Source organism: Chelonoidis abingdonii, chromosome 18 (genome assembly GCF_003597395.2).
Source record: "Chelonoidis abingdonii isolate Lonesome George chromosome 18, CheloAbing_2.0, whole genome shotgun sequence".
Taxonomy (NCBI): Eukaryota; Metazoa; Chordata; order Testudines; family Testudinidae; genus Chelonoidis; species Chelonoidis abingdonii.
The window spans coordinates 9,828,417-9,852,002 of NC_133786.1; the positions used below are offsets into that span (position 1 = coordinate 9,828,417).

At 46.2% G+C, this 23,586-nt stretch overlaps 1 protein-coding gene across 4 annotated transcripts in view; it reads right to left on the reverse strand.

Annotated features, from left to right (window-relative positions):
* Positions 1–23,586, reverse strand: part of IGSF9B (immunoglobulin superfamily member 9B) — a 100,440-nt gene that overhangs the window by 27,472 nt on the left and 49,382 nt on the right. For 3 of the 4 annotated variants that reach the window (XM_032802406.2, XM_032802402.2, XM_032802405.2), the window contains exons 8-12: positions 20,344–20,486; positions 13,304–13,444; positions 11,826–11,942; positions 8,856–9,006; positions 7,215–7,338 (exon numbers count right to left, since the gene is read on the reverse strand). In XM_032802406.2, the coding sequence (XP_032658297.1) occupies positions 7,215–7,338; positions 8,856–9,006; positions 11,826–11,942; positions 13,304–13,444; positions 20,344–20,486 (676 nt within the window). The remainder of the gene's footprint in view (positions 1–7,214; positions 7,339–8,855; positions 9,007–11,825; positions 11,943–13,303; positions 13,445–20,343; positions 20,487–23,586) is intronic. The other variant, XM_032802403.2, reaches the window with a different exon arrangement.

Below are 23,586 nucleotides of genomic sequence, written 5' to 3' on the forward strand. Positions count from 1 at the left end.
CATGGGTCACTTGCTGGTGGATTCTCTGCAGCTTGAGGTCTTCAAACCACAATTTTGAGGACTTCAATAACTCAGTCATGGGTTAGGGGTTGTTATAAAAGTAGATGGGTAGGGTTTTGTGGCCTGCTTTGTGCAGGAGGTCAGACTAGATGATCATATTGGTCTCTTCTGACCTATGAGTCTATAAAAGACATTTGCTCGGCAAAGGGGCTCTCTACACCCAGTGAGAAAAACCACTTTTATTTATAGTGACACTCCTGTCAGCCCTCCCTCATTACATCAGGCCCTTAACAAAAAGCCCTTACAGTCTGATGATGGCCACAAATAGCACCTTCTCTCCCTGCTTTCTGTGGGTATTCAGAGTCAAAACTTCATTACTAGTCATGACACAAGGACATTTTGTTACTTTTTATTCCTGTTGTCGCTGCCACAGCCATGGCAAAGAGAGGTGGAGTCTGTTCTGGCTCACATGTCATCAGCAAAATTAACTAAGTTCCCAATGCAGCACAATTCCCCCACCCTCAGTGCAAACCCATTGAGACATGGAGCAAATTGTGATAACCAGTACATATGAGCAAACCAGGAATCACTCCAAAGAAACCAATAGTGACACTCTGCATTTATGCTGGGGCAAAGAAGAGCAGAGTTTTGCAGACAATTGGCCAGATTCTCGCTGAAACCAAGGCCCCTTTATGCTGCCAAAACAATGTAAAAGTTTAAAAGCAAGAGTGAATTTTATTTACATTTCTGAGCAGCGTAAAGGAGCCTTAGCACAAATTAGAATCCATCCTAATGAGTTTAAGCAGGCATTATGGGGACAGAAACGGTCCTCGATAATCTGCAGAACTGGTGATTAAGGACATGCCAGTTTGGGGCCAAGGGAATCAGTCAAGCTATGATCTGATATCAGGATTACAGGGCTGGCAATGGTAGTTAGTGGGAACCCTTCACTCTCCCCTGCGAAAACAAAACCAAACCCTACATCTCTTCACTTGGAAATGAGTATAAGTGGTTGAGACAAATAAGGACACCCGGATGCAATTTTTAGAGTTATTTTTCAGACACAATGGCACACTTTCGGCACCATGTCATTTAATAAGAATAGCTACACTTTAAGAACAGAGGGCAAATTCTCTGAAGTAAATGGAGTTGGATTAGTGGAGGATTTGGGCACAGGTCTTTATGTCCCATATTTCTTTCCCTTGATCCTTTTTTTACCCTCTGATGGTGGCTACCCTGGCCACCCAGAGGACAGAGATTGCAGTTGAAATCCTCACAGAGGCTTCCTCTGACTCAAAACACATGGCTTTTCAAACCGTGAACATCTGACTGCCATAGCCACATAATAGAAGATCCAGAAATCCAGCCAGAAGTGCAAAGAAAAGGGGCAATTTTAATGTATCTAGGGAGATGGCAAGAATGACAAAACTCATTCAGTCTGGGAAGATAGGGGCCTCTTGTTTCTCACCCTGCACCAACCTCCTTCAACCACTACTGCTCCAGCTCCTCTTTTCCCACAGTTAAGTGGTAAGCAGGCATCCTAGCATGTCTCCACAAAGGAAAGCTTCTGCAAGTGGATGGTACCATCCAGAAAAAAGAGGAACCTACCTGTACAGTAACTATTGTTCCCTGAGATGTACTGTGCATGTATACATTCTAGTGTGGGTTTATGTACAAGCAATGCATTTGAATCAGAGGCTTTTGGCAGCCATACCCTTACGTGGCACATGCACCCCGTTCATCCCTTGCACCAAGCCCAGGGCATAAGAGGGGTGTGGTTGCTGCCTCCCTTTCTGTTTCTTCAAACCACCAGTAAGCTGAAAAACAAAGTAACAGGGAACGGGGGCGGGGGGGCTGAGGAGTATATGTACGCAACACATCTTGAAGAGCAACAGTTACTGTACGTAAGAGTAACCATTTTTTCTCCTTCGAGTGATTGTGCACATATACATTTCATGGTAGGAGACTCACTACAATTGCTATACAGGTGGAGGGACTTCAGAGTACTTGAAGAGAAACCACATCGACTTGTCGAATCTGGCACCATCCCAAGAGGCTTGAGTAATAGCTTAGTGCCCGGAGAAGTGACCACGTTCTGGCTTTACAAATGCCCGCTATGGGGTGTAGCTCAAGAAGGCTGACAAAGTGGAATAAGCCCTAGTGGAGTGGGCTGTTGTCTCTCCTCAAATTTGAGGAGAGACTTCTGCCAGATCATAGAAAAGCTTGATACAGTGCGAAATTCAGTGTGAAATACGCTGGGCTGTAACAGATTGTAGTCTATGCTGAGATCATGACAGGGCAAAGAGTCTGGGAAAGGATCTGATCCAGCTTTTTAAATCTTTGAGGTAGCCTTTGTGTGAGGCTGCCTCAAATGCTCATTAGCCACTGTGAGCACTAATGAGTCTAGAATGGAATCAGTAAAGAAATAATCAAATTCTTGCTGAGGAACCTAGGCATATCTGTCTGCCGACTTCACAAAGGATGGGACAGACACAGGTGTCTGCCAAAGGGTCTTTGTAGGTTCCAGTAAAGCTTCGTTATTGGAAAGGGCAAACTTTTCAGGAGTGGTAGTTTACAAGACATCTAATAGTGTGTGAGGATTGTCTTGCAAAAGCTCTGCTCGTGTTACCAAAGACATGGCCACTCTCCTAACTATATCTCGAAAAACTAACATCCTCAGGAGAAGGTGATGCTGACTTTGGAGATACGGCCTCATCTAGAGAAGAGGAAGAGATATAGGTAGGGAACAGCTAAACGCTCCTTCCCTGTCTCCTCTTCGTCCATTAAAGAGAGGTTGTAGGCTTAGAGAAACATCAACCCTAGGCACTATAAGAATAGGAGAAGGTGACTTTCTTCTGGATTGAATAACCAACATGGTGTCTAGATATTTTAAGAGCAGGTCAAGGGGCAAAAGAAGCCAGGGTGGACAGTCTAGTTTGCTGTAGAATATTTTATATATATTTATTTTAGAGAGAATTACAATGTACACAACACATGTAAAGCCACTAGTTAGTCATCTGGGCAAGCCTACAAAGCAGGAGATAAGGTATGAGGAGAAGACAGATAATGCTGCAACAGAGGGAGAAAGGAAGCATGAAACTATGGAAGTGTCCAGGTGGGGAACAAAGTCACATGCACAGAGGAACTCATCATACACCAGAACCAAAGAGTGTTGTGGAGAAATCAGAGTGGATAGAAAGTCCTTCCTGTTTAACGAAAAACTACCTTAAAAAACTACAGCTCCCAGAATCCTGTCTCACACCAGCAGTTGGTATTGGGGCAGGGAAGAAGCTGCTGTCAAAAATGTTTGTCTCATTCAGATCTCCCTGCGGCATTTAACCCCACTGCCTTCACGCATTCCCTCCCACTGGCTCCTTATTGATGCCTGGCCCAGGCCTCTCAGCTATCCATCTCAGCAAGGCAGCTAAGTAACTGGAACAGCATGACACAGGAGGGGTGTTGGTTATAAATCCAGCACTGATTGCCATCAAAGCATAGGGAAAGGTCTTCCCTTAAGATACTGCACAGACACAAGCAGCATGCTTGAGCTACCCAGCGGCTGTCCCATGGACTCTCTCCAAATGTCTCTGTGGAGCTGGACTTGCATTCACTGACAACTAGAGAAAAAAGGGGGAAGGGCTGAAATGGAGTCTGGGCTACACATGGGACTAGTGTGTGATCCCCCTACTAGAGATATATTCGGAAGGTGCCGATATATTTACAAGCACTTTAAGGTCCTTGGATGAAATCCACTCTATAGGAGGGAAAGAAAGTTAATAAATGGTGCTTTTTTTAAAAAAAAATTCCTCTCTCCTTTCTCAGACCCATCAGGACAGCTAATAAAAGCAGAAGTAAATGACATCTTTTTTAGAAAGAGCAGCAGCCTCAGAATCATGGGCAATCCTCCTCTTACCCACACAGATTGTAACATCCATGACTACATGCGAGCTCCTGGCCTCTGCATTAGCCTACAAAGCCAAAGCCCCAGGCCAGGTCTCGCTCCCATGGAAGGTGCTGTTCAAACCCACATAATACTATCCTAAAGCCACACAACACACCACAAAGTCTCACCGAAACGTAGTTCCAAACATGGTGCACTTGGCAGGATGGAATTAACTTTTCAGCTCCCTGGAGCTGTATTCTGGTTTGTTCGTTGGAAGAGAAATTGCCATTCTTGACAGAGTGGGTGAAATTTATAATCAAAGCATCCCAGGACAGCCAAAAGGTGGGATATGGAATAACACCTTCAATACGGGGAGCTCAGCATAACAGGAGAAAAGGTTAAGTTAGAAGGATGGCAGCAGCTGCCCATAAGGACAAAGGCGAGAAACAGGAGACTCCAAAGGGCTTGACCTGCAGGAAGTGTCACTTTGAGGAGGGTCATAAATACAGCAGAGAGAAGGATGCATAACCTTTGCTCAGATTTCCAATCTGTGAAGGAGAGGAGAGCTGGCATTGATAAGTGGACACTAAGAATGAGCAGTAGCTCTGCAGCAGACAAGCCTGCTTTGGCTTTCTCTCACCAATCCATCTGGCACCATATCCCACAGGGTCTCCCTGGCTGACATGTAGGGTGACCAGATGTCCCTATAAAATCGAGACGGTCCTGATTTTCGGGTCTTTTCTTGTATAGATTCCTATTACCGCCCACCCCTGTCCCGATTTTTCACATTTGCTGTCTGACCACCCTACTGACATGTCCCATGAGCAGCTCATACTCAGAGGGATGACTTTCTACAAGGAGAGTAGGCTCCTCCTCCTCTACCCAGCAGTAGTTCTCACATCACACCGGACCTATGGTCCATCACCACTGAGCAGTCCTTACACAAGGTTTGGGCTAATATCCCCTCATTTACACTTTCCCCTTCCATTGTTTTTTACTTTAGTCTCATTTTGTTTGGAATCTCAACCGCAGATGGGGGATCCTGGCTTCTCAGGAAGTCGGCAAAGAATCAGTAAACGAAGCTGGCAGCAAACAGCAGCAGCTGACATCCTCCTACAAGGTGAGACGTGTTTCAAAAGGAAGGAGGTTTAATCATTCCTTCTCAAGGACATTTTAATCACAGGCAGTTGTGTGAATTCTGCACTCTAAGCTCATTCTCTTGCTTGTTCAGATCTCTTTTCCGCCCTCGTGTCCCTCTATCCCCTTTCTTTTGTCTCCCCATGCTACTGCCCAGCCTCCACTTTTCGAGCTCTGGTACATTGCTCTGTCTCAAGCAGAGCAGAATTTATCATGGGAAGCACGCATCCAATCTCCACTCTATCAGAAGACTCCATCTGGCCACATTAAGAAAAGAAAGAATGAACGAATGAACGGGGGGGAGAAGAAAACCATGGCTGAAACAGAGAAGGTCATCATCACCTTTACGTTTCAGATTTCAGTTAACAGAGATCCTGAGAAGGAACAAAAGGCGAATAAGCTCAGCATCCAAATGAGAGACTGGCCTCTGCTGCAGCCTACCACAATTCTCATGACAAGGGTAGACTGCAGAAGCATCGCCACAATCCACTCCCCATGGGGAAAAGGAAGGCTGGCTTAAAGAGCAGCGCTACTAGGAGCGGGGAGGGCTACTTCATTCACAAGTTGGGAGTGTGAATCTCTGACACTTACGCATGAGTTTCATCACCATTAGCAGCAAGGTGCAAGAATCCTGGTGCTACCATGCAGGTCCTTCTATGCCAGGAAGCTGTAAATTGAAAGCTGGCACTAATCCCTGTACTGTGGGCCACCTTGCGCTGGGATGCTGGATGTGTGAATCTTGGCACTACTGCTTAACATGTCAATCCAGAAATACTCAAAAGCTACCAGAATTTGGTGTTGACTCTGGACAGGTGTTAAGCAGCTTTTTAAATCTAGCAACCATCAGCTGTTATGGCCAATTATTACTGTAAAACAGAACACTACTGACAATTCAGAAGAAAATCAGAGTCCCTTTTGTTGCATCATTTGTTTCCATTAAGCAACTGTCTTCTTCCTTAGAGGTCTTCGATCCTTTGCAGAGCCAGTGGGAGCAGGAAATGGCCTTCACCCTTAGTGTATCTCAATAGGGAGAAGTGCTTTTAATCTCAGAATGTAGGGTCTGATCCTGCTCCATCGAGGCCAGCTGGAATTCCATCTTTGACTTCAATGGGAACAGGATCGTACGTTGTGGATGTGCCAGTGGGAGTAGGATGCATCCCCCTTTCTTACAGCTGTGGTGGCTCAGCAGGGCTAAGAGGACTAAAAATGTAACGAAAACCCACTTGCCTCACTGAAGTCAGCAAATAGGAGACATATTCTGTGCATGTCCTGAGTGGTATTATTAAAAAGCTGGGAATGGGTGACAGGGGATGGATCACTTGATGATTACCTGTTCTGTTCATCCCCTCTGGGTCACCTGGCATTGGCCACTGTCAGATAACAGGACACTGGGCTAGATGGACTTTTGGTCTGACCCTGTCTGGCCATTCTTTTGTTCTAGGACTCTGAATACCTGAAGGCAATTGTGGAGTGAAGAGGTGGCCTTTTGATGTAGTCACTTTCTTGAGAGTATACTTTAAAGTCTCTATATTTTCTGTCAGTGATTTGGCTGTTAAGCATTCAAAACAGGATTTTCAGTACATCTTTAACAAGGTGCAGGTGGGAATAACATGAAACATGCAGGTGGGAATTAATGTAAAAATGTATTTCCCCTCTAATATAAGCAGAGTACATTTTCAGGGCTGACAGAAGGACCAATGAATGGCGGACCTAGAGCCTTCTACAACAGAAACACATGCAAGGGCAAGAAGGTTGACAACTGTACATGTCAAGACTTGTACATCTGTCTCTCAGATCCATTGGTAGCAGTGATAGGAAGAGGGGTGGGGGGGAAGTGTCCACCAGGATGAACCCTCAACTAAGCAGCAGCAGAGCACTCAACAAAAAATTATCAGAACCCTCCGCCCCCACTCCCACCAGGTCCCCACGCTTCAATTGTTCTGGGTCACCAGGGCTCCACAGAGCACATATGTCTCAGAGGATGTAAATGGGTGTAGCCCCATTCAAAACAAAGGAGCTACGCAAATGTACACTGGCCCGGAATCTGACCCCATGCTTTTCACAGCCACCCTGCCCATGGGAAGCTCCCCTCACCCACCCCTGCTTAGAAATGGCAATGCCTACACCTGGCTCCAAGTTCTGGCTGAGGAGAAAAGAAACGAAGCAGAGAGCAAAGCATGCTGGGATGACTCACAGAGGGCCGTACCAAACTGAGAATGTCTGCTCGTATCCACCATCATAGCCAGGCTCCCAGGAGACGTTGGCGGAGGTCATGGAGACCATGACATGCACACTGCCCGGGGCATGAGGGCTTGTGCCTGAAGGTAGAGAGAAACTCAGTGTAAGAGGCAAAACAGAGAAACACACATACGCATACACCGGGCCAGTCACCAGAGCACCCAGAAGAATGGTAGCCCTAGGACTGCAGAATTTATGGTTGTTTAAAGACACAACAGGAGCCTAGAGAAATGGGAGCTTATTCTTAGAAGTGAAAGGACATTTTCCCCTGTCTCTGTGCACTTAGAGAGGGATTTAAAAACTTTACTTTCAGGAGGCAAGAGGTGTTCCATTGCAGAACGCATCCAGATAGGTCAGTGGTGCCGACCACTTCTGTCTGTACTGGTGGTCTGATAATGCAGAAAAGGGGCCCATTCCAAGCACCAGCTTCTCCCAGCAGAAAGCATTATTAGGAAATATCAGTAGCTGTGTGTGCCCAGCACACCTGCCATACCTAGCCTTCCCAGCAGGCAAGTCCATTAATTAGAGTAACCACAGAGGAACATACTTTAGTATCTGGGAGCTAACAGGACTAAGAAACCCTCAAGATTTAACCAAGTTGTCTTATAACCATGCTGCGGCAGGGGAGGACACACTTGGCCAGCGAGGAGGGGAGCCCTTCAATCTGCCTCAAGACGTGACCGTAATAAAAAGGACAGAGATTTAAAAACAGCACCACTGGAGTGTGAAATTAAAGGAAAATGTTGCTCTTCTTTTCATGGGAAGCGTCCCCGAGTAGTGCTTTTCAGACACACAGCTTGGAGCAATCGTAGACAGAAAACATGAACCTCTCCTGACACAGAGAAGCACACCCCTGCCTCCAAATTATCCAACAACCAATCCATTCACAAGCTCAAAGTCCAGGTAAATCGACTCCAGGAGCAAACAAAGGGTATGTCTACACTACATATTAATGTGTGACTGTAGCCCACCAGGGATCCTGGGTATGTGCTTGGGTTACTAACTGGCACTCAAATCCATGTTGCTGTACCTTCAGTCACATTACCTGCAGTAGCTAGATTAAAGTTAGCACCGGTATACCTACCCATGCTACAATTACACCTTAAATTGCAGTGTCAATGCACCCAATGCCATCAGGGAGCCAGCTGCTGGAGATGCAGGGTTCAGATCAATTCAGAACACAAAAGAGGGTAGGGAAGGCTAGGAGAGGAATCCAAAGCCATTTTCCTCACCCTCCCTCCCCACAGACAGTCACGTATAATGTCCTATATGGAGGGCACCTGAAGGGACTAGTGCTGTCCTTCCCTCTCTAACCTCATTCCTTCCACTCAGCACCTTTTCCCACCTCTCAGCTGCTCCTCTGTTTCCCTCTCCATCCCCAACCTCTTTTATTCCAGCTCAGTCCTTTCCTCGCATGATCCCTTTGTCTGCTTATCCTCTTGCATGGCCTTTGCTCTCCCACCTTCTTGACCACACCCGCTCTTTTCCTTTTATTTCCCCGTCCTCCACCCTTCCCTATTCCCCTTCCGTTATCCCCTCTCACCATGCCCTCCCAAGCCCCCTCTCTCTGGCACACCAGCCCTTGGCCTTCTCCTACCTATGACAGTAAGGTGAGTGCTGGCAGTAATGCTTGTGACTACGTTGGTAGCGATGCACTCCCACTCCCCATGGTCGTCCTTGCTGAGGGATCGGAACTGCAGGCTGCCACCTGGAAGGGTGTTGTGCTTGCTTCTACTGGGCTTCCCTACCTTGAGCAAAGAACAGAGAGAGCAGAGGGGAAGAAAAAACAACAACTCAGAAGCGCAGTCCAAGGCAGCGGTTAGCTAGGCTCTACGGGCGAGACCCACAGAACAACAGCCGGGAATCAAGAGGCTCCAGTACTTGGGGCTGGCTACAAAGATCGGCAGATGGCAGCACATTTATGGATTTTAAGTTAAACATGCCAATTAAAATGGCAGGATAATTCGACATAATGCATGCAGAACAGAGCTCTGTTTACAACTTGGCTACATAAGCATAAACACACAGACATACGGACACCACGGACCTCAGAGGAGATTCAACCTGGGACGTTCAGCATCCAAAGCACAAGTCTCTCTAGCACTTGAGATAAAAGATAACTCTTTTAGCTGCAAGTAGGAGGCTATTGTAGTCTCTGGTGCCAGCCACTAGAAGAAGATATGATCACACACACTAAGCCAGAGTTTTATGTCAGTTAGAGTGAGTGATATGGATTTTGATTGCTCCTGTTGACACTTTCAGAACCCTAAAAAAGTAACCACTTAGTGTCCACTGGAGCCTGCAAATGCACCATTAAGAACAAACCTGTCCCATTTTAAAAATGTGATTCTCTACCTTTTACCTGGTTCTAAGTTTCCAGACTAGAGGTCAAATTTGTCTCAGTTGCAATGGTACAACTGAGCAGAGTATATGTCTGTATACGAATGCTTTAAATAATACTCTGATTTACCCTTAGAAAGTAACTGTATCCACACCACAGTGTTCTTCAGTAAAGATTCAAAAGGACATTTCACAAATAAGGCTACCAAGGCTGGAACCATTCGTGAAGAAAAGCCTAGGTGCTTTTTGTTTTGTTTTAAATGGAGAAAAAAAAAAGGTGACTCTCTCTCTTTTGATGGCCGAGATGCTGGGTTACATACCCAGTGACATTCACACCCATAAACTCAAATTGTACAAATCCTAAATTGCTTCCAAGTCCTCATTCTCCACAATGTGTGCATTGCTTTTCTGTGGTTTTCTTGTGCATAGCTTTGTTGGGATTTACTGGCCTTCTTTGCAAAGTTATCTTTCAACACCTGTCAAAGGCTAGATTTTGGGAGGGGGGGCGGGGGGGAGGACCAGGACAATCAACCACCCCAAGTGGCTACCAGTGCTGAATCCAAGGCCTTCAGTGGCTTCGCCACAGAAGCCAGGTTTGAGTTGGCAGGAGCTTTCATGAGCCTGTACTATGTGTGAGGGCCTTTGGTTTTATGTTTCCTGGTGGAACTCAGGTAAGTCCAGACTAGTCCTGACTGAATGCACCAGAGGATGACATACCCAGGAAAAATCAAGGCAGAAGAAACAGAAACACACATAGGGCAGAAGGGGAGGTGTTGAAAAGCAGGAAAAATAAAGAAGAGGATTAAAAGAAATGAAGGAGAAAGGAAATAAGATGGTCAGAAAGATGCAAGTGTTGTAGAGCAGTGAGCAAATCACTTCAATTTCTCATTTTCTTACCCGTATCCATTGAAGTTTGCACTTGGGCTACTTTATTATCTTCTGCCTCGAACCCAGAAAAATCAAGGGTGATCCCAGCTGTGCACGGTCTTCCACTGTGAGCCAGCACACCCTTGCACTGACTGCCCCAACATGACTAAGCTAGATGTGGCATAGTGCTTGGGAAATCCCAGCCTTGTGCACCATATATGCAAGGCTGGAGAGCTCCACAAAACAGCAGCAAACAGAAGAAAGAGCGGTAAAAGGATGAAAGGCCTCGGGAGAAGGTCCTGCAGTAGGGACAAAGGCCTAAGCAGGTCCCACTGGTTTGATTGTTTTTCTATAAGGAGAATGGAGACTTGAGGGAAGGGGCACACTGGGTAGCATGGGGGGGACCTGGGAAGCCCACAATGAATTACTATACTGGACACCAAGGAATGACTTTTGGTGCTACTGGTAAACAAGAAGCTTGTGTATTTGGGCAGAAGATCCAATCCAAAGGATGCAACTCTCCATCCCTAGCTGCCAGACTGTACAGAAGAAGGGGAAAAGGCTGCCCTTCAGGCCAAAATCCACCGGGCTATCACAGCCATTGTCACAGAGACATCCCATGACTTGCCAGTTCAAGAGCCCTGAATTAAAGCAGGATATTGAGACATCATTATTATTCCAATGCAGGCCGCATTACAGGGGCACTCGGGGACACAAATGAGACCACAAAAAGAATTGGAATGAAAAGAAATATTTGTGCACCCTCCGGAGGTGTTAAAGTAACAGGCTGATTCCTCACAAAGAACGCACGTGCAGGAAAATGCCCCAGGCTGCAGAATATACATTCCACGAGGAAGCCAAAGCAGCTGCAAGACTGTACTAAAAAAAGCCTGGTAACTTCCACCGAGGGAGGGACACTTTCAAAAATGCAGCCACGGGGCAATCCCTGCCCTACTGTTGCCAGTGCTCCACCTGTTGATGCAGCCAACACAGCACGGTCCCAATCTAGCACCCCAGGAGGGTTATTCCATCCTGCAGGTGATGACCCCAGCAGAAAGGATGGGGATCCTTCGGTGGGTGTTCCTGAAGTTGATACCAGTGTGCAGCAGCCAGAGGAAGGGCGTGGGGGCTTGCTCAGCTTTGCAGATGCTGCTGTGAAGGTTTCATGGTATTAAACACTTGTCAGGAGCTGGGAGCTTGTCAGGAGCTGGGTTTCCCCCACCCACTTGCGGGACAGGACAGCCCGAAGCAAAGCAGCTGTACCTGCAGTTTGTTCTTACCGGGACAGAGTGTGGCTTTTCTGTCTGCAATATTCATCAAAAGCCAAAGGCACTGCAGATTTGTCTGGCAGGCCGGGTACCTTTCTCCAGGCGATGACAGGAAAGGGGTCTCCTGCAGCAGCACAAGGGATCAACAGCTCCCTCCCTGCCTCTTGTCTGTACTCCCAGCCTGGTAGCACCGTGAAATAGGGTGGGTCCTGCAGTGAAGGGAAAACTCAAGTAACCGTCACCAAACACAATTGGCATGTGTACACACACAATTGCTCCTTGAAGATTTACTCACAAATCAAGTTAAGAACTAGTGGGGCTTCATCAGGGCAGAATGATTTAAATAACCTGTTTGTTTGTTTTTTAATTCATTGATTTAAAATCAGGTTGGGGCTTTGCAAAACAAATTGAAAATGTGTATTTCAGCAAATTAAGCTTACAGCAAGTTATAAATGCTGAGAAAATTTCTAGAGGAACACTCTGCTGGGTATCATCTCTGAGTTGTACGTAAATAAATTGTACATAAATAAAAATATTGGACATTAAGGCCCTGAACTTGCAAACATGAAAGCAGCTATGTAACTAAATTTTTCTTTACATTGAAAGCTTTAACAGGTTTACAAATCATTGCCAGTTAAACATCAAAACAAAATTTTAACCATTACAACACTGAGCTTGTCTTTTTTTTTTTAAACAAAAAGATTATGCAGGAACTTCACTCCCAAGAACAATCTCGTGGACTTCACTGGGAATACTAACATGCTTCAAGTGAAGCATGTGCATAAGTGTTTGCAGCATTGAGGGCTAAAATTGTATATTTTTTATAAAATCTTAAAATGGCAAAAATCTTTGCTTCGATTGTAACTTATCTGGACTCACTGTCTTAGCAAAGTTCTTGTGATTTAAAAAAACCCGCAAACCAAAATTTCAAAAATAGGAGCCTAAGCCCATATTTATGCACCTAATGTGGGATTTTCAAAAACATCTAAGTGACTTAGGAGCACAACTCCCACTGACTTTAAACTATAAACCCTGATGGAAACGTATAACCCACTTCAATCACTGAAGCTTTCTTAATTTGCATAAGTTCAATATATAGGAAGGTAGTGTTGGTCACAAATCTAGCACACGCTATTTGCTAATCAACTTTGTGTTTGAGCTTGTGTTTTTCACACAGTGCAACCATTACTGAGGAGACATGCTTATTTTTTTTCAGCACACATGAGCACTTGAAGTATGAAACTTTGTAGAAAAAAGTCTATGTAAAAATCTGAAACTCTACTAACTATTCGAAAGCCAGCTAAAGTACAAACCATCCACTGCAGCAATTAAAGACTGTACAACGGAAAGACCTAGTGACACGCAATTTTTTAAAAAATCATTTCAATATAAAAACTTCATTCTGAAAAAAAAAAAAAATGATTTTTATCCATCTTGCTTGTTATAAAACACATGCATGTGCATCAATCCCCAACAGCACCCCACAGAACTCTTCTTTTGTATGATAATTCCATCATTTAAGAAACTACCGAAAGTTTTCTGATTGCAAGGAATCGAACAGGTATGTTACCTTCAGTACCAGTCGGGCAGGGGGGGACTGGCCCATCGTACCCAGGGCATTATAAGGCACACAGGTATAAGTGCCGAGAGCTTCCTCTGTTACTTCCTCTATTCGGATTGACCCGTCTTCCAGCAGGTTCCAGCCAGAATACTGCAAGGCCAAGCGAGATGGAGTTACCATGAGGCCAATAGAAGTTATTGCTATCCATGATCCCCAAACATCCCCTTAATGTTGCCTGCAATGCTTCTGCAAGCTGTCCAAATCTTTTTACAAATAAATGTGAGAATGGATTAACAAGTCCCTGTAACTTGTGGACTGGAAATCCTGTGTGTTGTCTGAGACCCTTTAGTCCCTTTTCTGCTCTCATCTTGCAACACCTTCAAATACAGCACAGCTGCCAATGATAACTCTGTATCCCAAATGGGATCCCCTTTGCAGATCAGTAAAATGAGACTTTCAAGGTCAGGAGTTCGAACTTCTGCTCCCTGGTTGCAGAGTTTCTACCACTCTAGGACTTCTCTTTTTCAGCTCCTTGAATTTCTCCCTAGATTATGAAAAACCCATTAAGATGCCAACCAGATGATTAGGATAGTTTCTTCTGGCCCATTTGGACTAGATTAGCATAAATGGTCTCCCTTCTGGACTTAATGTGTGAATAAACCACATGTCCCCTCGAGTCTGCCACAAAGCCGGGCTACTCAAAGAACATAAAAACCACCTTTAGAAACCAATGTACAGCAATAGAACATCCAGATCATCCCAATATTCTTCAAAGCATTCCACATCTCTCTAACCTCTATAGCTTCCTACCTCTAGGGAGCAGGGGCAAAAATGGTCTCATTAAGATACTTAATTTTATTTACTGTGTGACATCCTCTCTTCAGAGAAGGAAAATACGTGTACTGTACCAGGCCCACCAAGGCCATCATCCCAGGCACCAATGAAGGATTGCTGTCTAATTCGCTGGTGAATGTATTTTATTCAATCTAGTTTGTATTGTTCCAAGCAATGGAGGTGCCAGTACTTCTTTCAGAAGGACACCCTAACCAATCTCCATCTCAAGAAGTTACTCCCTCCTGACCTTCAGCTTGAGTCTTCTTTCACTCAATTTCAAGCCATTACTCCCAGTCCTTCCTCCTGGACTACCCTAAACAACAATTCTGCCATTTAAAGATTTGTACCAAGTCACGAAACCCACTCAAAACGTCATTTGAACACATTCTTTTAAATCTTTCTGAGAGAAGCCATGTTGCTGCTGCTGCTTCTCTGAAATTCCTCCAATGCTCCACACAATTCTGATTCAGCTCCTCAGCAGTGGGGAGAGATACAGAGTTTGAACTTAACATGACAGCTGCTGAAACCAATTTCGTCAACAGTGTTGCAGCCAAAAGCAGATGTGTTTTTTACTAAGCTAACATTTCTCCGGAACATCCCAGGCTCATGCCAGGTGCTTGGTGACAAGTGGCACTGAAATGGTGAATCCCATCATTTTGCTTCTGTCTATTTGTTGGGTACAGGCTATGGCTGAGATTTTGATATACACTTTCCATTATATTTAAGGTAACGTGTCTAAATCCTCTAAACTGTTTTGAAAAAAATCTAAGGTAACATATCCAATGTGTGTAAAACACTTAAGATGTTATCTGTAACAACAGTTATAAAGGGAAGACTGAGTGGCAATGTCACTATCTCCAGGAATTTACAATCTAAAGAGACACTTAGAATCACACAGAACAAGGGTTACTCTCCTTGCGATTTCATAAACCAAACAAAAAAAGTCTCTTCTGAACGAAGTGAGGTTTAATACGGCTTTAAAAATATGTTTGTAATCATTTTGCAGCTACCAGCTGTGATGGCTAGTTATAATGGATCTATCTGAATGGTATAAATCTATTGCTATAGGGAAAGTCCTTGGCACAGGGCCTTGGTAATGGGGTATGGAATACTTTGCCATGGGCACTAATTTAAATACACTACCCACATCAGTAGTGTTCAGAAGTCATTACTATCAGCAGATGAATTGGTGGGGGTCCCAGTCCATTCTCTTTTGTATCCCCATTAGAGAGAGAAAAAACAACAAGTCATCTGGACAACTGGGCCTTTGTTATTCTCCTTGGAGAGGTCAAGGACTTAATGTGCCAAGAGACTGAACTCCTCTGAGTCCTAGCAATGGAGCCAACAACAGGGCACGGTTGAGGCAATACGGAGGAGGCAGGTATTGGCAATGTCAGTTCCTGTGCTGCGGACAACAGATGCTTGTCTCCAAGGCTACTGATCCAGCACCTGCCACCACTCCTTTTTTCTGGTATTGAAATGCATGCAGTGCCCAGGTTTAAGGGGTCAAGAATAATAGAACCGGAAGGGACCTCGAGAGGTCATCTAGCCCAGTCCTCTGCACTCAAGGCAGGGCTATCTAGACCTTATCTACCTCACTCAGCCAAACAAGCTGAAAGGAGACCTTTCTTCAAAGAATAGTTGGGGCAAGAGTTTATATTCACAACTGAAATTTCTGAATTTCCTCCAGCTGACAGCAGCCATCTTATGGAAATCACATCTGAGATGCCCATGCCATGGGAGGCTGATACCAGAGATGACAGACCATGTTCTAGATCCGCTGCAATCCCTGGTTTGGTCAGAATAAAAACTTTAAACCTTTATATTTAAACAAAATTGTAAATATTGAATGTTTAGTTTAAATTTTAAAAGCCTGAAGTCCGTGCTCATATTGTTATACCAGGATTATAGCAGAATGGAACCTCTTTATAAGGGCTTTTAACATCAGCCTCCCATAAAATGCCGAGTCGCCAACGTGGTCACTAACAGCAACACCGGCATTAGGTTTGTGAGGTTTAGATACTGCACCGATAGAAGCCATTTGAGAATCTAGACCAAAGACTCCATGGTAGGACAAGTTTAACTGGCAGATGAGGTTCAGATTTTTCTTCTCGCCTCCTGGTGAGAAAGGTGGATTTACAAAGAGCTGCCCCTGAGCTTGTCAGTATTTGAAATAGAAAGGAAGGGGTGGCCATAAACGCTCACAGAGGGTGAGTCTGAGACGGAGGGAGATTATCCATCCCCGCATCCACATGAGGGCATATTTTTTCAGTCGAAGAGGGGTTACTGCTGGAAAGAGCCAAACCATTAAGTCAGATTCCTAATTCACATGCCTTCTAGAAAGCCAGACAAGTTTCTTTCCCCCCCCCCGACTCCTTTCCTTCATTCTGCTTCTCTTTCTCCAGTTGGCTGAGGTTTCTTCAAGTAAAACACACTTTGTAATTGTTTAAAAGGGTTTTCCTCTGCAGCCTTTGAGACAGACCACACCTCCTACCCGTCTCAACTCAGCATTTCTTCCCTCTCTCTCCCACCCTCACTTCTCCCTCCTACTCTACACTATGTCCAGTCTTCTAGGGATGGAGGCTTTAGGGAACATGGGCCCTGATCATCCTCCAGGTGAAGGAGGGCAAGTGGCAGAATGTACAGTAGGAGAGCTGAGAGCCCTGCCACTCAGCAGAAATGGCAGAGTTCTCCTTCAGGTTGTCTCTGTCAAAAATAGCATGCCTCTCTCTTTTGCAGTGCATAGTACTGAGATTTGTTCTGGGGCAGGAAGCTGGCACCTTCTGTTTAACTGAGAAGGGAATAAAACAGTGGGAGGAGGTTGGGACATGTACATAGAAGTGAGAATTGTCTCTCGGAGGTGCTAAATGCCAGCAGCTCAGGGCTCAATCCTGAAAGGTGCTGAGCACTGTGCCCCCGATCCAGCAAAGCACTTGTTGGGCTTTAAAAGTAAGCAGCTGCTCAAGCAGCCCAGTGAAGCAGTACTGAATGGAGGAGGCAACCTAGTGACAGGATGTGGAGAAAACTAATCTACTCAATGCTTTTTTTGCCTCTGTCTTCATGAACAATGTCAGCTCCCAGATTACTGCACTGGGCAACACAGTATGGGGAGGAGGTGACCAGCCCTCTGTGGAGAAAGAAGTAGTTCATGACTATTTAGAAAAGCTGGACGAGCACAAGTCCATGGGGCTGGATGCACTGCATCTGAGGGTGCTAAAGGAGTTGGTCAATGTGATTGCAGAGCCACTGGCCATTATCTTTGAAAACTCATGGAGCTCGGGGACGGTCCTGGATGACTGGAAAAGGCTAATGTAGAGCCCATCTTTGAAAAAGGTAAGGAGGATCATCCAGGGAACTACAGGCTAATCAGCCGCACCTCAGTCCCTGGGGGGTGGGGAAGTCATGGAGCAGGTCCTCAAGGAATCAATTTTGAAGCACTTCAAGGAGAGGAAACTGATCAGGAACAGTCAGCATGGATTCATGAAGGGCAAGTCATGCCTGACTAACCTAATTGCCTTCTATGATGTGTTAACTGGCTCTGTGGGTATGGGGAAAGCAGTAGATGTGATATACCTTGACTTTAGCAAAGCTTCTGATACCATCTCCCACACTATTCTTGACAGCAAGTTCAAGAAGTATGGGCTGGATGATTGGACTATAAGGTGGATAGAAAGCTGGTTAGAGCGTCGGATTCAGTGGGTAGTGATCAACGGCTCGATGTCTAGTTGGCAGCCGGTATCAAGCAGAGTGCCCGAAGGGTCAGTTTTGTTCAGTATCTTCATTAACGATCTGGAGGATGCCATGGATTGCACCCTCAGCAAGTTTGCAGATGACACTAAGGAGTGATATGCTGGAGGTTAGGGATAGGATACAGAGGGACCTAGACAAATCAGAGGATTGGGCCAAAAGAAATCTGATGAGGTTCAACAAGGACAAATGCAGAGTCCTGCATTTAGGATGGAAGAATCCCATGCATTGCTACAGACTAGGGACCGAGCGGCTAGGCAGCAGTTCTGCAGAAAAGGACCTAGGAGTTACAGTGGATGACAAACTAGATACGAGTCAGTGTGCCCTTGTCGCCAAGATGACTAATGAAATTTTGGGCTATGTAAGTAGGAGCATTGCCAGCAGATTGAGAGATGTGATCATTCCCCTCTATTCAGCATTGGTGAGGTCTCATCTGGAGTACTGTGTCCAGTTTTGGGTCCCCACACTACAAGAAGGATGTGGAAAAATCGGGGTTGGAGCAATAGGGGGCTGGAGCACATGACTTATAAGGAGAGGCTGAGGGAACTGGAATTTAGTCTTCAGAAGAGAAGAATGAGGGGGGATTTGATAGCTGCTTTCAACTACCCAAAAGGGGGTTCCTAAGAGGATGGATCTAGACTGATCTCAGTCGTAGCAGATGACAGAACAAGGAGTAATGGTCTCATGTCGCAGTGTGGGAGGTTTAAGTTGGATATTAGGAATAACCTTTTCACTAGGAGGGTGGTGAAGCACTAGAATGGGTTACCTAGAGAGGTGGTGGAATCTCCTTCCTTAGAGGTTTTTAAGGCCCGGCTTGACAAAGCCCTGGCTGGGATAATTTAGTTGGGAACTGGTCCTGCTTTGAGCATGGGGTTGGACTAGATGACCTCCTGAGGTCCCTTCCAATCCTGATATTCTATGATTCTTAAGCCCTTTTCTGGATTAAGCCCTTCATTCTCAACCTTTATTTTAAAAATCACCACAAACAAAGGGAATAGGTAATCTGGCCATTTCCAACTCAACAGAACCTTTTCCACCACAAGAATCCATAACATTAAGGACACACAAAAGGATACGTCTACACTGCAAAAAAACACATGCAGAGGCAGCAAACCCCAGAGCCTGGGTTAATGAGTTAGGCCACTGGTCCCCAACCTTTTTCGTCTGGCGGGTGCCGGATGATGAGCTACCGAGGACCGTGGGCAGCAGACAAGCATCCGCTGAAACGCCACTGAGAAGAGGCAACATCAGGAGGCGTCGCCGCCAAAAATCAGCAGCTTTTCAACGGTGACACCTCTTGATGTTGCCACTTTTCAGTGGCATTTGGGCAGATTCTTGTCCACCGGCCAGTACACGGGTGCAGATAGATGCCCCGGCAGGCGCCATGGCGCCTGTGGGCGCCACGTTGGGGACCACTGAGTTAGGCTAACCTACAGGGGTAAAAAATAGCAGAGTTGATGCTCCCTCCACATGTTACAGAGCCTAAGCTGCAGCCCAAGCAAAAACTTCAACACTTATTTTTAGCTCCATAGCATAACCCCCTGCGAACTTGAGCCAGTTGACCCAGTCCCTGAGACTCGCTGCCATGTTTTTTTGTTTCTTTGTTTGTTTTTTGCACAACACAGTCGTACTCTAAGCACATTTGTATGACGGTCCCTATCTCAGGGCCACCTGGGGAATGAACCAACAGGCAGCTCCTCCCACTAACTGACTTCCAGTGCCACATGCTTTTGACAAGTCGGCCCTAGATCCCACCAGCATCCCCACCTGACTGGTCCACTCTGAACCAACTGCTACACCCTCTCCCATTGGGTCCCTGTGGTACCCTGGCCTGACCCTGTGCCAACCAACCACCATACAAAGCAGAGAGACAGGGAAATAAGGTTGAAGGCCAGCCCAGGCTGTCCTTCCCCTCAGTACTCTCTAATTACTCTGCTACTTCTCTCCTTCCTGTGCTCCCTCAGCCTGGGGAGCGTGCTGTTGAGAGGGGTAGCTCAGTGCTACTACGGGCAACCCTCAAAGCACCCTACAGGGGCAGGTGGAGGAAACGGTCTCTGGTCTCTGGACCCTGCAGCACAGCAGAGGCAACTGTGGCGGCAGCTTGGGGGGAGGAGAAAGGGAAAGGAGACATGGAGAGAGAATGGCTGACCCCATGTATGCATGGTGGTGGGGGGCATTCATGGGGAGGTTGGCAACAGCGGAGGGAGTATTGTATGGGCAGACGGGCTGTTATAATTTTGCCTGTCCTTAAGGGGACCGGTCAGGTTGGTGAGTGGAGACCAAACTGGGGGCTTGTCTGTCCCACTACGGTGGCTGAACCTTCCCCCACAGCTCCCAGTGACACGCCTGCCCGCCCCGTTAACTCCGGACCCACGGCCGCAAGCTGCCAGATCCTTCCCCATAGCACCCATGGCGTCACCTTTTGACACAAAATAGCCCTGTTTGTCTTTGCCCAGACACAACTTTACCTTTTCGAATCGCAGGGGGCGTCCATCTTTATTCCATTTGACAAAGGTGACTGGCGGTTCTGCCTCCACCGGACAGCGGATGTAGCCATGTATCCCAATGGGAACATATAGGATGGGTGGCATGTTCACCACACGGGCGGGATCTGGGGGGAGTAATAGGAAGTTATTTTCAATCACCTTACCCTTCTTTTCCCCACATGAACAAAACTATATGCCGGGGTGGCCTGACCGCTGCTCACTAGCTGCATGCAGCTCTTTTACCATTAAAGTGCAGCTTGCAGAGCCCCCACGATCCCTCCATTCTCCGCCTACCCGACCAGGGGGTGAAGCTCATGGCTTCTGCCCTGTGGCAGGGTGGTGGGGCTAGGGGCTTCTGCCAGAGACGAGTACTGCCTGCTCAGAGTGGGGGGGCTGTGCACAATTTATATGTTCAGCCCACCCCAACAGCTTGAGTCATACCCCTCTTCTTACCTTTAACGGCCCCTCCCTGCAACTCCCAGGTGTTAGCTCCCCATGGAGAGGCAGCAGCAAACAGCAGGGAGGTGCTGCTGCTCTCTCTCTCTCTGCAGGGAGACACAGCAGCAAAAGCAGTGGCTCTCCCTGTAGCTTCCAGCTGTTGGCCACTGCTTTTCCCCATGGCTGCTGTTCCCAGCAGCTGTCATGCAGGGAGGGGACTCAGCGGCACCATGTGACCAAGCAGGGCCAGCAAACCTTGGCAAAAAACTGGGGTGGCATGTGCCCCCCCTCCTATGTCATCTCTGGCTCCTACCCAGCAAAGAGGGAGGTCTCAGGGCTTCAGCCCCATAGGGCGTGCCTCGTACAGGGCTGAAGCCCAAAGCCCCAGCAGGTACACCCCAGTTCTCAAACTTTTGAAGATTGTCATACGCGGCCCAGAGGGTCGGTAATTTTGGCCACCTCACTGTACACTCGTCACTGTACTCTGGTTTGGAAGGGTCAACGTCATTGTTATAATGGAGTGCAAAGCCTAAACATTAACTCTGCCGCATCCATTACCCCCTGGCCCTGGAAGACCATTATCCTTATAGTCCCATTATCCTCTTCGAATCCATTAAAAATATTTAGAATTTCTATTGAGCCTTACGTACTCAAAGCATTTCACTTTGACCTCCCTACCCTAAGCTGCAGGCCCATGTACAATTACCATTAAAAGAAAAATACACATGCAACATAATTACAAGTGTCTGCACAGCACTATTAAAACACTCCCTGTCCTGCAAAATCTAAGCTCCTTCTCACTCAGCCTCAACCACTCAGGCTCTGCAACTCAGTACCCTGTTGGATCGAGGAAGTCCTACCATCAAGGGTACTCCCCTGAGAACACAGGAAGCTAAACGCACACACAGGGCATAGTAGCAGTGTGGGTAGTCCAGCTAGGGGTGGCATGCAAAGGAAACAAAAACAAAACAAAGACAACCCAATGTAATTCGTGTCAAATCACAGCAACAATTAATTCAAAGCCAACAGCTAACTAGTGACTCCAATGTTTTAACAGAGGTGGTGCTGGGAACCACAGGTTGTCTGATCCCCATCTCTGCTCACCATAGTGAAGGGATAGGCACTTACACCATTCATTCCACAGATCCACAAAAACCATGCTACTTGAAAACAGCTAGTGAAGGAAATACACAAGAGCTGAAAGAGAGAGTAAAGAGAGGAGAAAACGGAAAACAGCCAGGAAGCCCCTACTTGAGGGGGGTAAAGAGAGGGGGAAGATCTGAGAGCTACTAAACTGAAAGCACCTGGAAGGAAAAGGTGTTCCCGTTGAAAAGATAAGATAGCAAAGGGCACACGTGTTCTTACCCAATGTCAAATTACCATCCCCAGGTGCTACCTAGCTATGGAAAACTCCCACCCATAGTATCTGCATATGAAATCAAATCCCCTCGACCCCTTCTCCTTTTGCTGATCTAGCAACCCAATCACCTGCTTAGTTTCCAGTTCCCCAAACATTATATAGAGAGGAAAAGTGTTAGGTGTCAGTAATTCCCCAAGACAAGCACAGAGTGATGGGATGACCCTGCCATTGTCAGGAAGGAAGGGGGGAGGGACAGTTCAGTGGTTTGAGCATTGGCCTGCTAAACCCAGGGGTGTGAGTTCAGTCCTTGAGGGGGCTACCTAGGGATCTGGGGCAAAATCAGTACTTGATCCTGCTAGTGAAGGCAGGGGCTGGACTCGATGACCCTTTGGGGTCCCTTCCAGTTCTAGGAGATGGGTATATCTCCATTACCATATATTACAATACAAGACTGATGGGAACATGAACAAGTCAACAGGGAAGAATTAATCCTTGTTAGTTGGGATTTGGGGTGGAGGTTGTTTGTTTCCTTCCTTCTCTCCCCACCTCCAGCTTTGATGGCCAGCCAGTAAGGGAAAAAACAAAAACAAGAAAACTGCAGAAATATTAAAGGCTGGAAACTAAATTATTAAAATCCACATTATTGCTTTTTGGCTGTGTCCTGGGGCCATTCAGCACTGATATTTGCAGGAATCCAGGTGCACATATGTGGAGCAGGGGAATATGGGACTGCTGAAGGTGTTTTTATTCCACAAGCTCACTGGCTGACATTTTTAACTCTAATCACTCTCTCCAAACTGCTAATATCCAGCCAGGAAATACCAAGGTCATGTGATTGTGGTAGTGGCATCGTAACCCAGATTGGAAAGTAGTTTATCATATGCAACTTGCTTTATCCCCCCTTAGTTTAACATCATGTCTTACGAAATGTAAATCAACAAGACTGAACAGCTCAAGGGATCAGTAATGGCCTACAGAGCCTTTCGCTTCTAGGTGACTGGCTGAAATCCAGCCTAGTTCAGTAACCACCAAAAGCTGTACCATCTGACGGTGGCTTGTGTGAAACAAGTTGGCTGTTTCAATCTAAAGTCTAACAGAGAAGTGATCATCACAATAATTGCCCACCCACTCTTCTTGTTGAGAAATCTTAGCAGAGAGGTCAAGGACTTAATGGGGCCTGGAGACTAAATTCCCCATCTACTCTCACCACCAGTCTTAAAGTTGATCCTTCCAGATGAGAGAGATGAAGCGCCCTGACTCAACAGCATATGGGAAGTTTGTGCTAACACTGCCCCAGCACTGCTAGGTAAGGAGGGAGAGGACTGCATTCTCCAAGGCTGCCAATCTGGCACCTGTCACCAGTGCTAAATTTACTTCCAAAAAGTAGTTCTCTTTTAAAGGAAGAAAGTTGACCCATGTGAAAATGA